This window comes from Sesamum indicum, linkage group LG4, assembly GCF_000512975.1.
Source record: "Sesamum indicum cultivar Zhongzhi No. 13 linkage group LG4, S_indicum_v1.0, whole genome shotgun sequence".
Taxonomy (NCBI): Eukaryota; Viridiplantae; Streptophyta; class Magnoliopsida; order Lamiales; family Pedaliaceae; genus Sesamum; species Sesamum indicum.
Genome location: NC_026148.1, coordinates 9,655,774 through 9,677,975, shown reverse-complemented (window position 1 = coordinate 9,677,975; position 22,202 = coordinate 9,655,774). Strand labels below are relative to the sequence as shown.

The 22,202-nt window shown below is 35.9% G+C and overlaps 5 protein-coding genes across 9 annotated transcripts in view; 2 read left to right on the top strand and 3 right to left on the bottom strand.

Moving 5' to 3' along the window:
* LOC105160434 (glutaminyl-peptide cyclotransferase) lies at positions 474 to 4,988 on the bottom strand. The gene is made up of 11 exons (XM_011077803.2): positions 4,578 to 4,988; positions 3,994 to 4,050; positions 3,318 to 3,353; positions 2,999 to 3,063; positions 2,608 to 2,671; positions 1,674 to 1,791; positions 1,477 to 1,574; positions 1,288 to 1,358; positions 1,163 to 1,190; positions 1,022 to 1,076; positions 474 to 853 (listed from the first exon to the last, which is right to left on the bottom strand). The coding sequence occupies exons 1-11, from the start codon at positions 4,857 to 4,859 to the stop codon at positions 735 to 737; spliced, it is 993 nt and encodes a 330-aa protein (XP_011076105.1). The 5' UTR covers positions 4,860 to 4,988; the 3' UTR covers positions 474 to 734.
* LOC105160433 (heat shock protein 83) lies at positions 6,884 to 9,788 on the top strand. Its single transcript, XM_011077802.2, has 3 exons — positions 6,884 to 7,422; positions 7,540 to 7,820; positions 8,003 to 9,788. The coding sequence occupies exons 1-3, from the start codon at positions 7,158 to 7,160 to the stop codon at positions 9,551 to 9,553; spliced, it is 2,097 nt and encodes a 698-aa protein (XP_011076104.1). The 5' UTR covers positions 6,884 to 7,157; the 3' UTR covers positions 9,554 to 9,788.
* On the bottom strand, positions 10,706 to 13,114 carry LOC105160432 (40S ribosomal protein S10-1). Its single transcript, XM_011077801.2, has 5 exons — positions 12,976 to 13,114; positions 12,782 to 12,830; positions 12,412 to 12,691; positions 11,576 to 11,711; positions 10,706 to 10,980 (listed from the first exon to the last, which is right to left on the bottom strand). The coding sequence occupies exons 1-5, from the start codon at positions 12,976 to 12,978 to the stop codon at positions 10,915 to 10,917; spliced, it is 534 nt and encodes a 177-aa protein (XP_011076103.1). The 5' UTR covers positions 12,979 to 13,114; the 3' UTR covers positions 10,706 to 10,914.
* Positions 14,921 to 18,239, top strand: LOC105160695 (probable LRR receptor-like serine/threonine-protein kinase At4g36180). The gene has a single exon (XM_011078175.2). It carries the CDS (start codon positions 15,033 to 15,035, stop codon positions 18,024 to 18,026), a length of 2,994 nt encoding a protein of 997 aa, XP_011076477.1. The 5' UTR covers positions 14,921 to 15,032; the 3' UTR covers positions 18,027 to 18,239.
* Positions 18,662 to 22,202, bottom strand: part of LOC105160430 (protein REVEILLE 6) — a 4,183-nt gene continuing 642 nt past the window's right edge. The window contains exons 2-8 of one of the 5 annotated variants that reach the window (XM_011077799.2): positions 22,076 to 22,133; positions 21,317 to 21,440; positions 21,064 to 21,234; positions 20,830 to 20,955; positions 19,639 to 19,748; positions 19,273 to 19,332; positions 18,662 to 19,044 (exon numbers count right to left, since the gene is read on the bottom strand). In XM_011077799.2, the coding sequence (XP_011076101.1) occupies positions 18,946 to 19,044; positions 19,273 to 19,332; positions 19,639 to 19,748; positions 20,830 to 20,955; positions 21,064 to 21,234; positions 21,317 to 21,440; positions 22,076 to 22,133 (748 nt within the window). In that variant the 3' untranslated portion in view covers positions 18,662 to 18,945. The remainder of the gene's footprint in view (positions 19,045 to 19,272; positions 19,333 to 19,638; positions 19,749 to 20,829; positions 20,956 to 21,063; positions 21,235 to 21,316; positions 21,441 to 22,075; positions 22,134 to 22,202) is intronic. The other 4 variants (XM_020693609.1, XM_011077800.2, XM_020693606.1 and 1 more) reach the window with 4 other exon arrangements.

Below are 22,202 nucleotides of genomic sequence, written 5' to 3'. Positions count from 1 at the left end.
TCAAACTGTAGATGACTAACTGAATTAGATAAAGTGGTGAGAAATATGACTCTTTTTTCTTCTTTTCTTTTTAAATAAAAAATGATTTTTTATTTATTTCTTTAAGGTTTTCAGTTGGTGTTTAGTACGGATTACTATTCTTAACGTTCACAGTTTAAGGAAAGAAACCTCTCATTGTTGCATAGTTCCAGTCTGAGTGCCCATCTTTAATGTATTTGTTTTTTTAACAACAAATTTAAGATTAGAAAACTATAATGTTATGAATTATAAACTACATCGTCACAAATCAATACAGCTCAAATGGAAACCTTAGAAGTTACAAGCCTTCTTAAAGACAGCCACAAATATTAGACACGTTTATGATGAGATTGTTAAGGTTTCAGAAGACACAAAGATTAATATTATTTATATATTTATCCACGAATATTTCACTTTTCATCATAGATCTCTATTCAGGAAAAAAGACATAAAGCTGGTAACAACTGAATTCAAAAGTTGCAATTTGTATTCCTGAATCTTACAGAGAAGAAAAGTATAATAAAAAGTCAGTATAGCAGCTTCCTTCTTGTTGTTGCCCGGTGGACAAATTAGTAATTAGTTCAGCTCTTGTAATATAGGCAGTAAAGACTTGAGGAGATCCAGTAAATACAGATTTGGATTAATTAGTTTTCGAGTAAAATTTACAAGAAAACTATGCGTTGCCGACACACAGATTTCAAAAAAGTGTATCAGTTCTATGGTCTTTCAAAATGGACTGGAGGCGGCATGCAGAGTCTCTTGATATCATCATGGAATGGTTTTTCCACTGGGTGCAACTTGATCTCATATAGCTTTGGCCATAACTTTCCAGTCACTGTATAAAGAAAATGAAAGTGTTGATATTACATGCTTACACAAGGTTAGCTTATGTAAATTGAGAGTTCTGCAAGAAAACTACAGATTAAGTGCGACATATGAGGTCAAAGACGCACACAGACAGAGGGAGAGAGATGTGATACTGACAGAACATAGCTGAGCTTACCAAATATACGGTTCTGTTCCTTATCCCATGCTATGCCATTCAAAACATCGATTCCCTGAAAAATTGCATTTAATTGTAACAATAACTAAAGATATTAGTTTCCAATACTTATTCAGATACACATCATGTGAAACATTTTACCATGTTTCCAGCCGTTGCCAATTCTTCCCTGTAATAAAATCAATAAGTGATGAGCTTATTGAGCTCTTAGGAGAAAAGGTTTATCTGATCAATGAGTATTTCAAAATAGGAATAGGAGAAAGAACCTCAAATTTGGAAGGTATACCCATCCCAATACAACACCATCTTGAGACGATAATCTTGCAATGCAATTAGTCTAGCAGAGTGATGAGAGATATATCAATCCAACGCCATGAATATCCCAATACATATATGAGACTGAATGGAAAAACATATTCAGAATTGAGCAGAAAAATGGAATTTCCATAATGAACCTGCCAAACATTTGCCCATACTTCACCATTCACATACTCCAGTTCATTTAGGTTGTTTACTTCATCTCCTTTGTACTTCACTGTATGCTTTTCAATAACTGCATAAGATATACAAGTAGAACATAAGAACTTGAGGAAGAATATACTTAAAGCATCATGGCAATGTCATCAGATACTTAGAAAGAAATGATTCCAACCTTTCAATGTTTGAGGGTCAATCTGATACAAGGTTGACGTTCCGTCACTTCCAAATAGAACTTTTCCATCAGTTGCCAACCCCCATCCATCTTGCATGTGATTAGTAAACCTCCGAATCTGCATAAGGTCCAGACATATCCAGAGACAAACCAACAATGAACAACCTTTTATTACAGAGTTCACCTAAATAGAGAGATCAACATTGCGGCACAAAATGATTGAAAGTTGAAACCATGTTAACCACCTAAATGGAGACCAACATTTGAGATGCATATTAGTTCTGAAATTTATCCAAAGGGACCAAATATTACTCGGCATTGAGGCAGCAACTAAGTAATAGGATGATACTTAGAAGCCCAAGCCTTTTTGCAACTGAATATGTTTCCATTATAAATATATATTAAAACTGGTCCACGACCCAGTTAGACATTAGAACAAACACCCTAAGGAGAAGAAAAAAACCTCTAATCCCTATGACGCCATATCATTTATTTTGCACATAAACTAGCACAGTGGAGTTCACAGAACTCAACATAAGACACATTTCAGTATTTAGTCACTAGAAAATATCATGGTGCCAATATCAACTTTTGACATAAAGATATCTATATACGTATATGCAAAGTTCAAAGTTGAAAATGAATATCACATGATAAGTTCAGAAGTGTTGGTATTCTATAGTCTGACGCCTTACTAATCTCTGGTGTGTTTCAATTTAGGGAAAATTTCAAAAATTCAAAAGCTACAGTGAAGATGTTAGGTGAGAGAATCAGCCAGCGCACCACTGGAAGACAAGCTAGGAAACACCGTTAAATGAGAAGTAAAAGCACTAAAATGTAATTTAATCCGTACATAAAAGTTTGATTAAACTCAAATAGCATGAAGATATACAGTGAGATTACTTAGAAAGTAATAAAAAGCGGAAGCACAAACTTTGCTGAAGTTATTTCGGTCATACATGAAACCAGTTTTCGTCAGCCAAGTAACTTGAAACAACCTACAAAAGTACACAGGATTCATGCATTAGAACAAGCAATTTACTTTAAAATTGAACATAAATAGATGAACTAAAACAGAACTTTCAACTAGTTCAAGTTAGCACAGGCTTTACAAGGACAGTACCAACACACGAACATAAAAACAGAACAATGTTAAAAGATAACTAACGGTAATCCTAACATCTCTGCACAGAATTAGAACACTAAAAATAAGCTTTCTATGGTTATGAACATGTTTATTCTAAAATGACATTGTACTATTGCAGAGTTTGATCGACTGAATAAAGGTAAAGCACAAAAAATGACAAAAACTGTTTTGCACATACCTGTCACCAAAAAGAGTTAGCCCCTCCCCAAAGTAAGAGTTCTGCATTCTGTGAATAGCCTCAATCTGTGAACAAGAAACAGAAGCACTTCAGATATACATAACCTAGAGTGACCATGTACATGTCTCCTAATGCTTATGAAATTCAGAAACAAAGTTGTTCTTCTCCCACAAATGATCCGTCAAAGATATAAAAAATACTAAACTTGAAGTTCTAGACAAAAGGGATATTGATAGATAATATAATATTTAAGATAGTTTTAAGCAAAACCAAAGAAAAACTGAAGCTCCAGATCTGTGGTTGATCTACACATTTGTACCTCCCCTGTCTGAAGAGCAACTCTGCGAACAGATGACTGCAATTTAAGATAGCGAAACAGAAAATACATCAATTCAGGAGAAACGCTGCATAGTTAAGCCATAATTAAGGAACAAAAACGCACGCAGCAGAAAACTACGTACAAGCAGCATGAGAGTGCTTATACAGTATACAATTTGGAATATTACTGTTACGCTTAGGTTTCACATGATAATTGCGGAGTATGAAACTAATAAGCCTAAGATCATTATTAACAGGTGTCACAGAGGCCTATTGACAATGCTATCCTGGAAATATTACCAATAAATAAGAAATATAAATTGATGGGACTTTTTTAAACTTTTTATTGTGGCAATATTTTGACAGTCATCCCCAAATAGACCAATCTTTACTTCTGAATACAGACGATTTTGCACCACCTACAGGCATTCAAGTCTTTAATAGAAAGAAAATTGTCCACTTTCTAAAGCTGATATGTAACATGCTTATCAATTCTCCAATGCACAAGCTGTATCCATTTAATATATTTTCTCAGATATGGATTTTGCTCTTTAAACTAGCTACCTGTTATCAAATGCTTGGGTATAATTTGAAACAGCAGAACCAAATTTGCAAGATGGGAAAATATACTAATAGATATATGTATCACAACGACAAAAATGGTAAAACAAACTCACATGTCCGTAAAGTCCAGTTGATTCAAAAAGGGTATCATTTCCTCCATACAAAAGCCCCTGAAAAGCAAACCTGGTGTTGTTAAGTGCATCCATAAAACTCAAAGCAATATGTTAGAATCTCTATATCTCTTAACATTCTATTGAAGTTAATGACAGAAAAAGCCTTCACAGAACGCAGATGACATCGAAAGCTATACATAATGGATGTGTAGGTATACTAATATTCACAGAGATCATATAAAATTCATGTCGGATCATGTACTTGTGCGGAATGCCAATAAAACGGCAACCAACACATGGGAAGCAAATATCTTATTTTACTCACACCCGGAATAAAATGTATTTTCAACATTATGATTATTATTGCAAGCACCCATTCCACTTAATCTGTTATCATAGAGAGGAACGACAAAAGGATAACAGAAGATGCATGCGTCAAATTTTTAGTAGGAGTTACAACCCAACCACCATAACTAACCTAAAAACCAATAAATGATTGGATCATTATCTATCAGTGACATCAAAATCTAGAAAAGACCCACCAAATTCAGATAAAACAAAATCAAAATTAAAAGGAAACAGACCTGAGTGAAGGCATTCGGATCATGGGGGAACCTATTCACAACTTCAGCACCATAAATTCGATCCACGTTTGGGTCCGAACCAAGCGCGCTGCGCATATTGGACGAAATGCTTACAACAATCAGAAAACACACGAACAGAAGAGCCGAAATCAGTAAAGGGACCATCCGGTGATTCGAAAGAAACGAAGTCGTAGGAGGCGCCATGGAATTGCTGGGCGGATTATAGGGGTTTGATTCTGACGAACGCTTGTTAGATTTCTTCCTCAGCGATTTGATAGCCATGGCAGAATAGAGCACTCATTGGTGGGGCGCTACGGTGGCAGTGGGCGGAGGCGTTTCAGCTTTGCCGTTCCAGCTATGTCACTGGTTTGACTCGAGAAAAGAGAGGCGTTATTACATATGCAGTGGGGTTGAGTTTTACTAAAGTAGATACAAAAAAATAATAATAATATTTTATTAATTTAAAAAGTAGTGGTAAAAAGTTAATAAGAATAAAAATTACAATTACATCCCTTAAAATTTGACAAAATTATAAATACCACATTTAGCTTACATCTAACAGCGAGCACATTCCGTTAGACTTTCATCTAATTTTTTTTTGTAAACTGACCAAAATACTCTTTCGAATTATAAATTATAATTTTATATATATTTTGTAATTTTTTGTAATATTTTTATGAATTAATATTTCTTAGATTTTTATTTTATCCACCCTCAAATTTTTCTATATTTTTTTTATTTTTTAGAAAAAATTCAATAAGGGTAAAATGATAATGTACACGTCACCGTCTAAAGACTACATAATTATTTTTCAATTGAGGAGGATATTGATAATTTTTCAAATAATAAAGGACATTCGTAATTATACCAAACTTAAAAAAATAGCTATAATATATTCTATCAAAAAGAGAAATAACTATCAAAAGACGATGAAAAGTGGGAAGTGGATAAATAAATAAATAAACTAAAATTAAATATTAAAAAAATTGTCAGACATAAAAAAAGGCATATACCTTAATAGTAAAGTATAAATTATGCTTAATTTCAGTAAGGAATTTAAATGTTATAATAGAGTACCTTAATTTTTAGGTTAGTTATATTAAGATTTAGATTTTAAAAAAATCACTAAATTCAGAATATTTTATGGTGCAGTCTAATTGAGAACATCAAGATCACATCCATCACTATTGTCGTTAAAGCAATGTAATTTTTTTTTTAAATAGAGGCATTGCAAAATGTGAATGTGTGATTTTTCAGCGAGGAAGAAATATCATTAGCCAAAAAAATGGCCCTTTGGAGATGACATCCACACAAAGCTATGACCCCAATTTGAAATCTCCTACCTAATTATTATATGTGAAATTTTTACATTGGAAAGCTTGATAATATATATATATATATATTTGGACAATAATTGAAAGCTTGTCAAAATAATGTTACACCCTTCAAGAATTTAACGTGCAATAAACATCAAGGGTTTATACGTCTTTCTTTAAGGTTTGATATTCAGATTTTCTATTAATTGTAAAATTATATTTAGTATTCTTGTAGTTTATTTCAGTTTAATAAATACTTTTTTTCTTACTTAAAATTCAACAATTTATTGATATTGATAAAAAAAATTCAATAAAAAATTTATAATTATTCCTAATTGATTTATTGCATATTAAATAATTATTTTCTAATCAAATCATCCTTATAAGGGTGAATATAGGACATCCACATATATTATTAGTGTATGATCATATATATGAATATATATAAAAGGCTATTTTGATTAGAAAAAGATTTGTTCGACTTATAATAAATCAGTAATAAAATAATCAAGGGTAAATATAAATTTTCATTCAATTTATTTGTTAATGTTTTCATGAATTTTTACTAATAAAGAAATCTATTTGCTCAGTGTACTAAATGTAATTTTTCAAATCATAAAATAATTTCTTGCTATTATACCAAATCTTGAAGGAGAACGGTGCAATTATTCGTAAATAGTAGTGAGTTTTCCATCATTACCAATATAATAACTAATTAAACTAATGCATTCAAAGAAGTTAACAATAAAGAAGAATTATTAAAATGCCGCAAATTTGAAAATTCGAAAATACAATAGCGCCTTAAAATGCCAAAAGTAATTTCTTTTTTTTTTTTTTAAGAAACCAAAAAGATAATTATTTCGTGAGAAGGCCATTAATTTATAGTAATAATTGTTTTCTGAATGTGGTTTGTACAGATTGAGCTAACACGACTTCATTTCAGACACTAAAAGCGTGGAATGTGAAATTTGTGCGGGCAAAGAAGGAAGGGAAGGACTAACGAACATTTCCAGAGAGGAGTAGAAGGCTCCAGAACCCCCCAAGTCCAAGACATCGTTTCTGCTTTGCTTCTCCTCCGCTTCTAACGCTAACCAATCGAACCTCCTAGAATTTCTTCCCTGATTATATAGAACCATCCTGCATTTTTCTCTCATCACCAAAAGTTCCAAAAGCCCTCGAAATATCTGTTCTTGCTTTCGCTCTTCTCGTCTGCAAATCATTCAAAGATCATCGTCTTTGCTTGATAGTCCTGTGTGGTAATCAGATGGCGGACGCAGAGACCTTTGCCTTCCAGGCTGAGATCAACCAGCTTTTGAGCTTGATCATCAACACATTCTACAGCAACAAGGAAATTTTCCTCCGGGAATTGATCAGCAATGCCTCCGATGCCTTGGACAAGATCCGGTTTGAGAGCTTGACTGATAAGAGCAAGCTCGATGCTCAACCGGAGCTGTTTATCCGCCTCGTGCCGGATAAGGTTAACAAGACGCTCTCCATCATAGATAGTGGCATCGGCATGACTAAAGCAGGTCAGTGTCCATGTTCTGCAAGGAAAATTGTGTTTCAATAAATTCTTGAGCACCTCTGCTACTGGATAAAATGCAACTGGTTACTGATGAATACTTTTTGTGTATGGAATTTGGCAGATTTGGTGAACAACTTGGGGACGATTGCAAGATCTGGTACAAAGGAATTCATGGAGGCGTTGCAAGCTGGTGCTGATGTTAGCATGATTGGTCAGTTTGGTGTTGGTTTCTACTCTGCTTACCTTGTTGCGGAAAAGGTAATTGTCACCACCAAGCACAATGATGATGAACAGTACATCTGGGAATCACAAGCTGGCGGTTCATTCACTGTTACGAGGGATGTTAATGGCGAGCAGCTAGGCAGAGGAACCAAGATAACCCTCTTCCTGAAGGAGGATCAGGTAAATAGCATGCAGGCTATCTTAATATTGTCTCTAATAAAATAGAATCTACGGTTTCAGCCATATAAACGTAGTGGTAAAATGAATCCTGTGTTCAGAGTAAGTTCTTGTAAATTCAAATGACACGTATTTGTTGTTAGTTGAAGACTTGATACTGATCTGGTTTACTGTTGGTTATGCAGTTGGAGTACCTTGAGGAGAGGAGAATCAAGGATCTTGTGAAGAAGCATTCTGAGTTCATTAGCTACCCTATTTACCTGTGGACGGAGAAGACCACTGAGAAAGAGATTAGTGATGATGAAGACGACGAACCAAAGAAGGAAGAGGAGGGTGATGTTGAGGAGGTTGACGAGGACAAGGAGAAAGAAAAGGGAAAGAAAAAGAAGATTAAGGAGGTTTCTCATGAATGGCAGCTCATCAATAAGCAGAAACCAATTTGGCTCCGCAAGCCAGAGGAAATTACAAAGGAGGAATATGCTTCTTTCTACAAGAGCTTGACTAACGACTGGGAGGATCACCTTGCTGTCAAGCACTTCTCTGTCGAAGGCCAGCTTGAGTTCAAGGCTATCCTCTTTGTTCCAAAGAGGGCTCCCTTTGATCTCTTTGACACGCGAAAGAAGATGAATAACATCAAACTCTATGTTAGGAGGGTTTTCATCATGGACAATTGTGAGGAGCTCATCCCTGAGTACCTTGGATTTGTCAAAGGTGTTGTTGATTCTGATGACTTGCCCCTCAACATCTCCCGTGAGATGCTGCAGCAGAACAAGATTCTGAAGGTCATCAGAAAGAATCTTGTGAAGAAGTGCATTGAGATGTTCAATGAAATTGCAGAGAACAAGGAGGATTATAACAAGTTCTATGAGGCCTTCTCAAAGAACTTGAAGCTGGGCATCCACGAGGACAGCCAGAACAGGGCTAAATTGGCTGATTTGCTCCGATACCATTCAACCAAGAGTGGTGATGAACTGACTAGCCTGAAAGACTATGTCACAAGAATGAAAGAAGGCCAGAAGGATATTTACTACATAACTGGAGAGAGCAAGAAGGCTGTTGAGAACTCACCGTTCTTGGAGCGTCTCAAAAAGAAAGGCTATGAGGTTCTTTACATGGTTGATGCCATCGATGAATATGCAGTTGGGCAGCTGAAAGAATACGATGGCAAGAAGTTAGTTTCTGCCACCAAGGAGGGATTGAAGCTGGATGATGAAACCGAGGAAGAGAAGAAGAAAAAGGAGGAGAAAAAGAAGTCATTTGAGAGCCTCTGTAAGGTGATCAAGGACATTCTAGGTGACAAAGTTGAGAAAGTTGTCATTTCCGACAGAATTGTCGACTCTCCATGCTGTCTCGTGACTGGGGAATATGGTTGGACTGCCAACATGGAGAGGATTATGAAGGCTCAAGCTTTGAGGGACAGCAGCATGAGTTCCTACATGTCAAGCAAGAAGACCATGGAAATCAACCCAGACAATGGAATCATGGAAGAGTTGAGAAAGAGGGCTGAAGCTGACAAGAACGACAAATCAGTCAAGGATCTTGTGCTTCTACTCTTTGAGACAGCTCTATTGACTTCTGGTTTCAGCTTGGATGATCCAAACACCTTTGCATCAAGAATTCATCGGATGTTGAAACTTGGTCTGAGCATTGATGAGGACGAAGCTGCTGAGGATGCAGACATGCCAGCCTTGGAGGAAGAGGGCAATGAGGAGAGCAAAATGGAAGAGGTCGATTAGACACCTGTGAATGGAACTTAATACACAATTTTCTTAATGGTGTGAGCTTCTGAGAGACTGAGAAAGTGCAGCTACGCATCTGTGTAATCCCGAGTGTCCATTTGCAGTTTCCATTCTTTTCTTTTCTGGTGGTGTGTTATGGTTCTGTGATTGTGTTAGGTGGTTGCCGCTTAATGTGTCTCAGATGAAATTTGAAATATGGTGTTCTAGTTTCTCTAATCATGCCTTCCTACTATTTATGCTTTCTTTGTCTTTGCTACTATCAGTTCCTCGATTCCTAAGCTGCACGGCCCTGGGTTCAAGTTCTGATTCATCAAAACCCAATGAGACTGGTCAAAACTGTAGCTAGATTATCACAATTTGTCTAAGCGTTCAATGTGCGCGTAGTACTCTTGTGTGCAGATTCTGTGACGCAGTGGTCGTTTCTAAGTTAAAGTATAACGATAGTAGTTGACAGAGACAAATTTCAATGACAGAAGACGGTCTAATTCAGCCCGAACAAAAAGCGAAAGAAAAGAAACGAAAGACAACACAAACTTGTACTTGATCATAGATAAGTAAAACAGAATAGAGAACCGTACTTGATCATAGATAACCAAAGAAGATTGGCTGCGAACCACTCTTCAAGATTGAAGTATAGAGAACAGGTGGCATGAAATTCTAACTAAAATTAAATTTTGTTGAATCAAACCATCAAATAATTAGTTCAACTTCAATCAGACCCAATCTGAATTCTAAACTTTTTAGAGGCAGAGACAACAAGGTTATGGAATTTTTTGCAAAATTACATAACTATATTTTTATTTAGGAAAATTTCACCAATTTACATCAGACATTGAAACGTTTTTGTTGGTATATTTAAACAGACCTGTGAAATTTTCTATTAGCCCTGAATTAACAAATGATCAATCAAATTATTGGTTGAGTTTCTATGGAGTTTATCATCTTAATGATTTATACAGACTGAACAGGTATTTGTTTCAACTATTTTTTCTAAATCATCGGAGATTTGATCAATTGATTTTTCACACTTCTCAAGCATATTGTGCATCTTTTAAGTTTGAACCACAGAAAGGGAGGGGAAATTTGGGTGAGCGGGTGGGTGGGGGGGGGGGGGTGTAGGGGGTTAAGGGGCAAAGGGAACAACGCATATACCACCAAGAGAAAATACTTTATAGCAGGCAAAAAGTGCACACAACTTAAACAAGCCCGACACAAGTACACTTCAAAGTAACCAAAATTGTAAACTAACAGCAGAGTACATAACGATATCTCAATGCAGAATTTAAGTTCAGGTCCAACATAATTTTCGTCCATGTGCGTCCTAACAAGAACTATTAAGAAATGAGCACCTAGCAAAGTTAACTTGAAGGCGCTCCACCAAATCCACCAGCACCTCGGCCAAATCCAGGACGCCCACCAGGACCCTGCAAGTCCAACAAAGTCAAGGTTTAGATGATGGTAACTTAAGTCATTTTTCTTTGCTGTGTGTGGTAGCAAATATGTTGAAGAAGTACAACAGAGAACATAGATGTTTGAACAGCACGATTAATCACAGTCCATTGTTCAATACTTTCAACTCAATCAATAAAGATGCGCAGAACAAAACAATAGGTACTCAAACGAACTCCAATAGAATTAAATCCTAAGAAGAAATTTATCGAAACTGTGAACCTTTCCCACAAACAAACCAAGGAGAAGGTACTAGTGTAGAAAAATGACAACAGTGAGGTCTGTCGAGGTATTTAACAAGAGAGAACATACACGGAAAATTTAATAAGAATCCAGCTACAACAGTAGTGTAGCTGGACAAGAATCAATGACCAATCCGCACACAAATCTTATAAACATATTTCGATCTATATAAGCATTAGACAAACAAGATTACGGAGTATTAAATATGTTACTCATGCTGATCATGCTCTGGAGCAGAACTAGAACAATGCAGACATATACTACCCATGGCATGTGAATGCAACAGCTATATGCCTATAAACACAGAACTCAGTAAATTGAAATTACCCTAAAGGCAGGCTGGTAATCAGCAGGTGCTCCACCTTTCTCGCCACCAAATTCACCTGGTGGTCCTCTTGGCCCACCACGGTAGCCATCACGATCACCAAATCTTGGTCTGTCACCATCAAATCTGGGAGGTCCACTGTGTTAACAGAACAGATACACGGTCAATGAGAGCATAGAAATACATTACAAAACATGCTTATATAAGATCAAAACAATAAAAATAAACCAACTGATAAGCCCAACTTTGCATCAACAATAGATGAAGCATCATAAAATGGTCTACAATTCAAATGTTTGCCGAGCCAAACTATCAAATTCATTTTGCACTACTAATCAACAAGACATCAAGAAAAGAAAAAACAACCATATCCAAAATTCGAATATTGCAAATCCCAGACAACAACTACAACAAAAACAAACCATCTGATAAATACTGCATGCATTATCCGAGAATAAGATATAAAACTAGAACTTTACATAACAGCAAATTTAAATATTTTATTGCAACAGTTTCAAGCATATGAAAAACCCGAGCAACTTCTTTATTGAACACTAAATAAACCACATACTCAGGCGTGTCTACAAAAGAACAAACACACATGAATACGCACACCCCACCTAAAAATTATAGAAACAAGAAACATCCTTATGCATTATGATTGACGAAAACATGAGCACCAGAGTTCCATTATCTCCAGCACAACTAAATGAACAAACGGATTTCCAAAAGCATTGCTAGCATTCACATTATCATACATTCTAAACCATATATAATACATAAAAACCACAAGCCTAGTAACACAGACACATCAAAATTGACAATTTTATTTACTTACCGAGGACGATCGCCAGGGGGTCCACCCATGGGACGGCCAAGGGGTTTGGCAGACTTCTTCAGCGTGGCGGGAACAATTTCCGAGGGCAGGTTAAGGTATGTGCGGAGGAACTCAATTCCATCGTTAGTAAGATACCAATAATAATGCATCCATGCGAAGGTCTCACGCACATATTCCTTTGATTTGAAGCTCTGCATAAGCTTAATCACCTGGAGATTAGGGACATCAATTTCCGGGTGCTTCGCCAAGTTGAAATCCTTCTTCGCGTAGCACACACCCTCTGTACACATACATAACCATAATAATCCGAATCAGAAATCAAGATGCATGTAAACACAGCTTGAATGCTAAAACACAAATTTACTCTTACCTTGAAAGAGGTACTTGGAGATCTCTCTCCTGTTCTTCTCTGGAATGATCTGAAGCAAAATAGAGAAAGATATTAATCAAACTAAACCATATCTCCATAGAACTAATTGCGCAAAGAAGTTCAAAAGAATAAAAACCAAAAAACAACTCAGATTTCTGTGCGAATGCAATGGAGAAAGGAGATGAGAGTTGCACCATGGCTGCTGAGAGATTGGCGCTGCAGAGAGAAGCGAACGTAGAGGATACAGCAGCTACTAGATGAAACGAAGCCCTAGTTGTGAAGATTTAGGGTTTTTTATATACGAATATATGGGCAGGGTATGTTACCCAGGCCCACATAAAGCCCACTCCCTGAAGGCCCATTAGTAGGATACCCACAACCCAGTGCCCGTAATCAATATAACTTAGTACGAAGACTTCTTATTCCACAACAACGAAAGTACTTTTTCACTCTTTCATATATTAGGGGATTGCACTTGGAAAAGAAAATGTTTCATACTAACGGATTTGGGTCCATAACCATGGGTTCCAATGTAAGAGATCTTGTAGCACTTACCAATGAGGCCCTATCGATTAGTATTACACAGAAGAAATCAATTATAAACACTAATACAATTAGATCCGTTCTTCATAGACGAATTTGGGATTTGCGATCCCAGGTAAAATCGGTTCAGGATCACATTGGGTTAGACCGAATACCCGAATATCTAACTCATCCCCTCCTATATTTGCAGTTCACGGGCTTGTATTTATGGGGATCTGCAGAAGCGCAGGAAAATGGGTTGGACCTATAAAATTAGTCTTTCGGGTAGTGGGCTAATATTGATGTGGTTCAATCACTTTTAAGTTAAATTACAACTACTTCCTCTGATATTTGACATAATTTTTAAAAAAAATATTATTTAAAAATTACAATCAAATCATGGATCGACATTCAATTCATCTTGTTTATTTTTTTTTATAAATTAATTATTTCAATTAATTATTAACAACATATTAAAATTTAAAAAATCATAATATTAAAATTGTATTCATTTTAAAAATACAATAAATTATACAAGTATAATGGTGTATATTTTCTTATAATTTAGAAAAAAAATTACACTATTACCATTTGGTATAAAAAAATACATTGTATTATTTTAGAATTTTATAAAAAAAATATACACTATTACATTTGTATAGTTTATTATAGTTTTAAAGTTAATACAAGTTTAACATTATGATTTTTTAAATTTTAATATGTTGTTAAAAATTAACAGAACAATTGAGCATGCTTTGGGTAAAGAACAGGATGAGAAGCTTTTAAAGACTGTCGGTGAAAGTTGATGTGACTTAAATTATGAGTCTTAAAGCAATTTATATTATTAATAAGCAATAGTGTATTTCTTTTTAGATTGTATAAAAAAGTATACACTATTACATTTGTATAGTTCATTGTATTTTAAAATTAATATAACTTTAACATTGTACTTTTAAAATTTTAATATATTGTTAAAAATTAATTAAATATAATTAATTTATAAAAAAAATAAAAATATGAATTCAATTCATGAATTTAATGTCGTTGATCTGATCCACAACATGGCACTTTTCTTAAAAAAATTCTTTTTTTAAATATTATATAATTTATTTAAATTATATTTATATAATCTATTCTTTTATATAATAAAAAATAATAATTAACCCCCTCTTATGAGGTTTGAACCAATGATCTTATAGTTATAGAGTCTAATCTTACCAACTTGGAAGGGTTTTGCGAGCTTATAAGCTTTTTAAAATATTTTATAAAATATGTTCAGAGCTTATATATTGTTAAAAAATATATTAAAAGATTATAATAATATAACAACATCTTATAAATGAATGAGTTTAAAAATATGTTTTAAATAAATTTAGTCAAGCATTATGGGCATATAGCTCTATTTTTTCTGAATTAAAGAGAGACGTATATATTGTCTCTCCAACTCCAATCAATATACCCACTTTATGTACATAAAAAGTCATTCAATATAGACATGTCATATGTATATAATATTATTTTAAATAAAATATATGAATGTGGTTATTATATACGTAAAATATGCATATTGAATTGAATAGAAAATGCATTAGAATCCGCGTATAATTAAAAGAGCCATTATGGGTTTATCTTGTAGGGTTGATTTACATTGATTAAGCTAAGTCAAGTTCGAATGTCGTCTTCTTTGTTGACTTTTGCTTAAACAAAAACAAGAATATCTCAAAGATTAATGGTGCAAGAGAGACTCAAAAACCGATCACATCCAATTCCGAAACAGAACTCAGCCATATTTGACTTCATCCCACAAACCATCACTTCTAAAATGAAGTGCTTTCGGCTTCTTGCTTTGTTGCTTGTCCTGTTACTAGTAGCAGTAACCTTCATGTCCATCCTCGTACATTCTTCACAACTCAATAACACCAATAGAGCCGTCAGGTGCTGGGACAGGGAGAGACAAGCTCTTCTCAACATTAAAGATGAGCTTGTCGACACTTATGGTCAACTCACCTCTTGGGGCAACGATGATGATAAAAGGGATGACTGTTGTGAATGGAGGGGAGTTCACTGTCATAATAGATCCAATCATGTCACACAATTGAATCTGGGTCAATTACAAGGTAAGATTAGCACTTCTTTACTTGAATTGCAGCACTTGCGATACTTAGACCTCAGTTTTAATGATTTTGAGCATGCCCCGATTCCTGAGTTCTTTGCTTCACTCACCAAACTACGGTATCTCAATCTTGCTCGTTCTAATTTCAGTGGGCCAATCCCACGTCGAATAGGGAACCTATCCAAATTGCTCTATTTTGATATTTCCTACAACGACTGCTACAGTGAAAACATTGATTGGGTCCTTAGTTTTCATTCACTTGAACACCTTGGCCTGAGTTCTACAAACCTCTCAAAAGCAACCAATTGGTTACAACCACTAAGCAAGCTGACTTCCTTAAAAGAGTTATACTTGGCTGAGGGAGCTCTCCCAGAAATATCTCCTTCTTTGCTACCCAAAATCAATGGTTCCGCCCCTCTTGCCATTCTTGATCTCTCATCAAACTCTTATCCATCAATCATGATGTTATTCCGTTGGTTCTCAAACTTCAGCGGCACTGGTATGACATCTATCAATCTAGCTGGTAACAGCATGGCTGGTCCCATTTCTGATGTTTTTGAGAAGATGGTGTTACTTGAATTTCTTGATCTCAGTCAATGCGATATCCAAGGTGGGATTCCTAAGTATTTTGGGAATATGAGCAGTTTAACAAGCTTAGTCATGTATGGAAGTAATTTGACTGTGGACTTTTCCGAGTTAATAATGAATTTGTCTGGGCCGGTACAGAAAAAACTAAAGTACCTTGATTTGAGTTGGAATAATCTAAGTGGATTGTTCCCCAACATGTCAGGATTTTCTTCCTTGATTCATTTACGACTTGAGAGAAACCAGTTGAATGGATCCATCCAAGAAGGCCACCTACAACTTCCCCAGCTTGATTTTCTTGCTTTGTCTTCAAACAGGCTTAGTGGTCCAATACCTGATCTATCATTTTCTTCGTCATTGGGATTTTTACATCTAGACAATAATACGTTTAATGGAACTTTAACTCAAAGCATTGGAAGCCTCTCTCAGTTACGAGTATTGGACTTATCTTTTAACTCGTTTCTGGAAGTCAAGTTCGACCCTTATTGGGTTCCTACTTTCCAACTAGGTTATTTGAGCTTGAGGCATTGTAAACTAGGGAAATATTTTCCTGCCTGGATCATAACACAGAAAGAACTTGAACATCTTGATATATCAAATACTGGGATTTCAGACATCTTACCTAGCTGGTTGGTTCTCGTATCTCCTAGACTCATACATCTGAATGCATCAAACAACCAAATGTACGGTGTTTCAAGACTAAGAGATGCCTTGGTACCTCGTTCTCGTCTACGTGCAACGACATTGGATATATCAAGAAACAAAATTTCGGGTTCATTAGATTTTTTGTGCTATGTCCAAGAGTGGGGGTTGCTCGACCTCTCAGACAACCATTTCTCTAGCCAGATTCCTGATTGTTTCGCCAATTTTCGGTGGTTAAGATTTCTTAATTTAGCAAACAATCACTTGTCCGGGGAGATACCTTATTCATTTGGCTTGCTTAGTTCCCTCACTTTGCTGCATTTACGTAGCAATAGTCTCTCAGGTGAACTTCCCACATCTATGAGGAATTGCACGAGTTTGGAGATGATTGATGTTGGGGATAATAGACTTATTGGGAGAATACCAGATTGGATAGGGGATAGCTTCCCTGAGCTAAGAGTTCTTGTCCTTCGGTCTAATGCGTTTTATGGTAGCATGCCTTGGAGTCTATGTCGTCTAGCAAACCTTCAAATCTTAGACATCTCTTCCAACAAGATTTCCGAAGTTATACCAAAGTGTCTTCAAGATTTCAATGCTATGACTACAGACTTGAATCCTGATCCATTCTCGAACCCTTGGGGCACATTGCAAGTTCCATCAGATTACACATGGGAAATATCAAACATCAAATCCTTTCAAAGTGCATATTTCATGTGGAAAGGAATGGAGGTGAAGTACACAAATCATTTGGGACTCGTGAAGCTAATCGATTTTTCAAACAATAATTTAGCAGGTGAAATACCTTCGGGCATCACAAAATTAGTTGGTTTGGTGGGACTCAACATCTCCTGGAATAATTTAATCGGACCCATTCCTTCAGACATCGGGCAATTGAAGTCCTTGAATTTTCTTGATTTCTCAAGGAACCACCTCTCAGGTGGTATTCCAACTAGTCTTGGCACTCTGAGCCACCTTGGAGTCTTGGACTTGTCCTACAACGACTTGTCTGGAAGAATTCCTCTGAACGGTCAAGGGCTTACTTTTCCTGTATCAGCTTATGTAGGTAATGCTGGCCTATGTGGAAGACCACTCAATAAGTCTTGCCCGGGAGATGAATCTTATCAAGATCCAAATTCAAAAGTCAACAGTGGCAATGTAATAACAAAAGGAGAATCTGAAGATGATGGGTTTATAACACAAGGATTTTATGTCACACTCGGACTTGGTTTCATTATTGGATTTTGGGGAATCCTTGGAACAATATTGCTCAACAAACGATTCAGATATACATTTTTCAAGCACTTGGACAGCATTGGAGAATCTATTTTTCCAAGGAATAGAGCTAAAGAGGCCCGTTTGTGGAAATGTTTCCAAAATCAGTGAGCATGTACTTTCTAATTATGTTCTGCTTTCTTTTTCTGATAACTACACTTTCTTTGAGCTCTCGACAGCCCAGTTCGCCAACAATGGAAATTGTTAGGAATTCATAATCCAAGTAAACAGTATTTATTTCTTTTTATTTAGAATTTTAAGATTTCTTTCATCTGTAACACTAATTGTACTAATAATATTTTGTACTAACATCAACATTGACCAAGAACCAATCTCTGGATTTTTTATTACCTCAAACGTATATCTTGATTTCTCATGACTATTTTTTCTCAAAATCAAAGATTCAATATACCAGGTGGTTGTCATTCGTAAACTGATCTGGAAATCGATCCTCCACCTGGACGCAGCGCGCACTTTACTTGGTAATAGCAGGATATAGAACACTAAACTCCATCTTTCAGAATACGTAAAAATAGTAAAAGAAAACACAAACTATTTCTCTAAATGTCAAACAGAAAACACAGGAGGTCACACAGTGCAGCAGATTTTACTGAAATGAAATTTAAATTCATACATGAAGCAGCTCATCTCTTCTACATATAGATTAATCAACAAACTAAACTGACATCCTTAGAAACAGCTGCACAAGTGGATCAAAATTTGCATTTACAAACCAGTTTTCAGAATTTACATTCCCGCAATACAATTTACTCTCATTTTATTTTATCTAGTCAATATGTACAAGATACATTAACTGCACAGCCAGGAGATGTTATAACAAGAAACAGTAATTACATGTATAGGATTTAACAACTTTCTATAGCTCCAGGACGTCGCTGAATGTTAGCCCGCATCTTGATATCAAAAGAGCAGGCACATTTAGGCCAACAATCATCATGAATATGATGATGACTGATCAACAGTATTCCTAAGATGTCAAAAGAATATAAACACACCAACGACGCCCCAATTAGGCCGCATCTTCAGGATGACTACCAAGGATGGGATCGGCTCCGTCAAAAGCATGGTCCTTCTCCAGGTCAATCTCATATGATGAAAGTAGCCTTCTCTGCAACAGTAGTATCTTAGACAGATCACATGATATCCAAGTACCCAGTAATAATTAATTCAAAATTAAACCAATTACATAAAAAGATGGAGGAAGCACAGATAAGCATGTGCAAATTAGCAACTACGACATAGTTATTGGAAAAAAGAAAGAAACAGCAACAAAGAGTTCCCTACTTAAGCAGCCATTGTGCCAACACTTGGTACACAGCAAAAAGTTTGCACTTACATGATCCTCAAAATCAGGACTAGCCAAATTGACGGAGAGATTCCTCATCAACAATAATACCTGTTCAAGAGCCCACATGAGGAAAGAAAATATATACAAAGCTAAAGCATACAAGTAAGACATCTGCTGCCAATTAAAAATTGAATGTTTTTGTGCGAAGAAATAACATTCTGTTTCCACCAAAAAGCATGTATGAGAGACCCAGAGGGACAGGACAGCTAGCACTCAAAGGGTCATCCTTCCATTAACTTATTCTGTTCCTTATCTCCGTTAAAATTTCATAAGCCCATTAGTAATTCAACCAGAGTCGTATAGTTTTGTTGCATGAAAATGTAGTTAGAGGACCACCAAACATAGAATCCATACCGTCTCAATGTCAATTGGGTCCATCTTCTTCAGTTTCTGCAAATGGCCAGTCACTTTTGGATCAAAGACGCTGCCTATGAAACTGTATACTTGAGCAAAATCAGGAAGAACTGCAATCAAAAAAGAAACAAAGGTTGATAAATAATCAAATGCATAAAGGATACTAACTGTTCAGAAATAACACAGTAGCATATCACTACAGTAGTTTTAATTACAGGACAAAGAGAAAGGTTCAAAAATAGAGTAGCAAAACTGTCAAAGCAAAAGTACAGATGTTGGAAGCTTCAACATCAAATAAGGAATCATGTCGACGGATAAAAGAAAAGCGGGCATGTACTGCAGCAGGAGAATTCAGTGCATGGTAAATATGCTGAATAATACATATTTTCTAGCAATGACTGCACTCTGAAGTATACCAATAAGCAAACATGCAACACTTACACCAGCTGAAGCTCTCTATGACTTGCCACAGGTAACTGTTCATGCATAACATGAGTGGTGCCTTGTAAGAATCTCTTGAGCTAATAATCTCATCTGACTGTTGCCTTGTAATCTCCAGAGATGGTTATTATGCATGAATCCTGTTACTTGTGGCAAGTCTTAGAGAGCCCGCAGCTGGTGTACATGTTGCATGTTTGCTTATTGACATACTTCAGAGTGCTGGCATTCCCAAAAATATGTATTATTTAGCATATTTACCATGCACCAAATTTATGCATAATAACAATTTTATGTAAAATTTGTCGCCAAATGCAAGATAAGCTCAATACAGTGCCCAACATACATAAAATCATCTTAACAGATAAAGGATGAATGATAACATTCTGCACCTAGGAAGTCTATGGCCTCGCCTCGCCTTTTATTCTTGGATTATGCATCAAGTTTATGCTCATCAGGCTTTCTTGAATTTTTAGACTTTACTACAGACCACCATAAATAAAATACTAGTAAATTTGAAGTCAATAAAAGTACTATGACCATCTAAATGATACTTGAATGTATTACGAAATCCCAAATTGGAGTGATAGATACGACGCTGTAGTGATATACTAGTGCTTTGTACAGGATGGGGAAAACCTAAAAGTAGAGACTTCATTCCCTCCCCTTTCTTTGTCAGCTAAATCCCTTGTTTATTTTCAAGTCTTACTATCACTAACATGAAGCCACCAACCAATACAAACATGTGAGCACCTGTCATTGGTAGTTCAAGTTTCAGTTGTTTGGTTTTGTCACCTGTGGGCCGTGTCCTTGGAGTGCTCTCAGTACTACCACAAGAGTAAATGTTACGCAGTGACTGTCCAGCAGATCTAGCATCTTCTGCAACAGAACATAAATTGGAAAAGTTCTATATAGACACTGAAAAATCCCTAAAGCCATTGAATAAAATAATCTGAATCTTCTGATAGACACAGAAACAAAGTAAACCTCTAGTGACATGTGAAAAACTGGTACTGTGCACAGGTTTGTCTGTCCAGCCAGGTATGGACGTATCTGGATTTCCTACTAATGCAGAAGAATCTGGCCTCCTTATAAATCCAGGATCAGGAACAGCAGAGGATGCATGGAATGATGATAGCTCTTGAGAAACCACCGGAGCTTCAAAAGTAGCCAGAAATAAGCTACATTACTTTTAAGATTAGCTACTTCACAAGACTTAATACAAATAATATATTCTTACCAATTTTCGAAGCTTTCTGTGGATAGGGATGAGCAGCTTTCCTTTTAGGCCTAGGTGGAGGTAGATGTTCATTGGTTCCACTCTTTTGAACCTTAAGAAAATACTTCTGTGCATGGCTACGTATCTACAAGGTTACAAACTCATCACATATCACTAGCAATAAACAAATAATCACTATCATAACCAAATCTTGAGAAAAATTACTTATTCACAGAGTATACACAAAGTGTTCGAAATTCAATTACAAAACAATTGACATAATTGGGATGAACTCAGCAGCAAAGTCAAGTACAGGAAAGCCGTCGATAAGAAATATGTGCCTGACGAAAAGATGGCAAGTATACTTAACAAAAGAACAACCAGCTGACAAGCAGAGAGGGCACAGTCAGTGACACTCTTATTAGAAGATTTCAGTAGTATTGATTACCAGACAATCAATTTGGATTCTGTAAGTACAATCTTATAACCTGAGTACTACATATCACCATGAAGCATACAATAAGTACAATGGCATTTCCATTTCATGCAACTAGATATCTTTTTTTTATTAGACTTAGCTAAGGTGTCACTAGTCACAAAGACCACCTCAACCCTAAAAGCCATCCTTGCAAACTCAGATGTTGGAGAAGTTAATCCAGAAAGCAAACAGGCGCTGTCGGCCTGTCACATGTCCCCATATATGTCTGTCTAGAGGTAATTGCTCAAAAAAACAATTAATCCCCTACTAGTGAAAGGAAGCCATGAAGTACATGAAATTACCTGAATGACTGTCTTAGATCCAACAAATGCTTCAATCTTCTTCCAATCACGATCAAATCTACAGAATCAGCAGAAATGACCTTATAAATAACCCAAACAATTTACCCAGAAAGGAAAAGGAAATTTT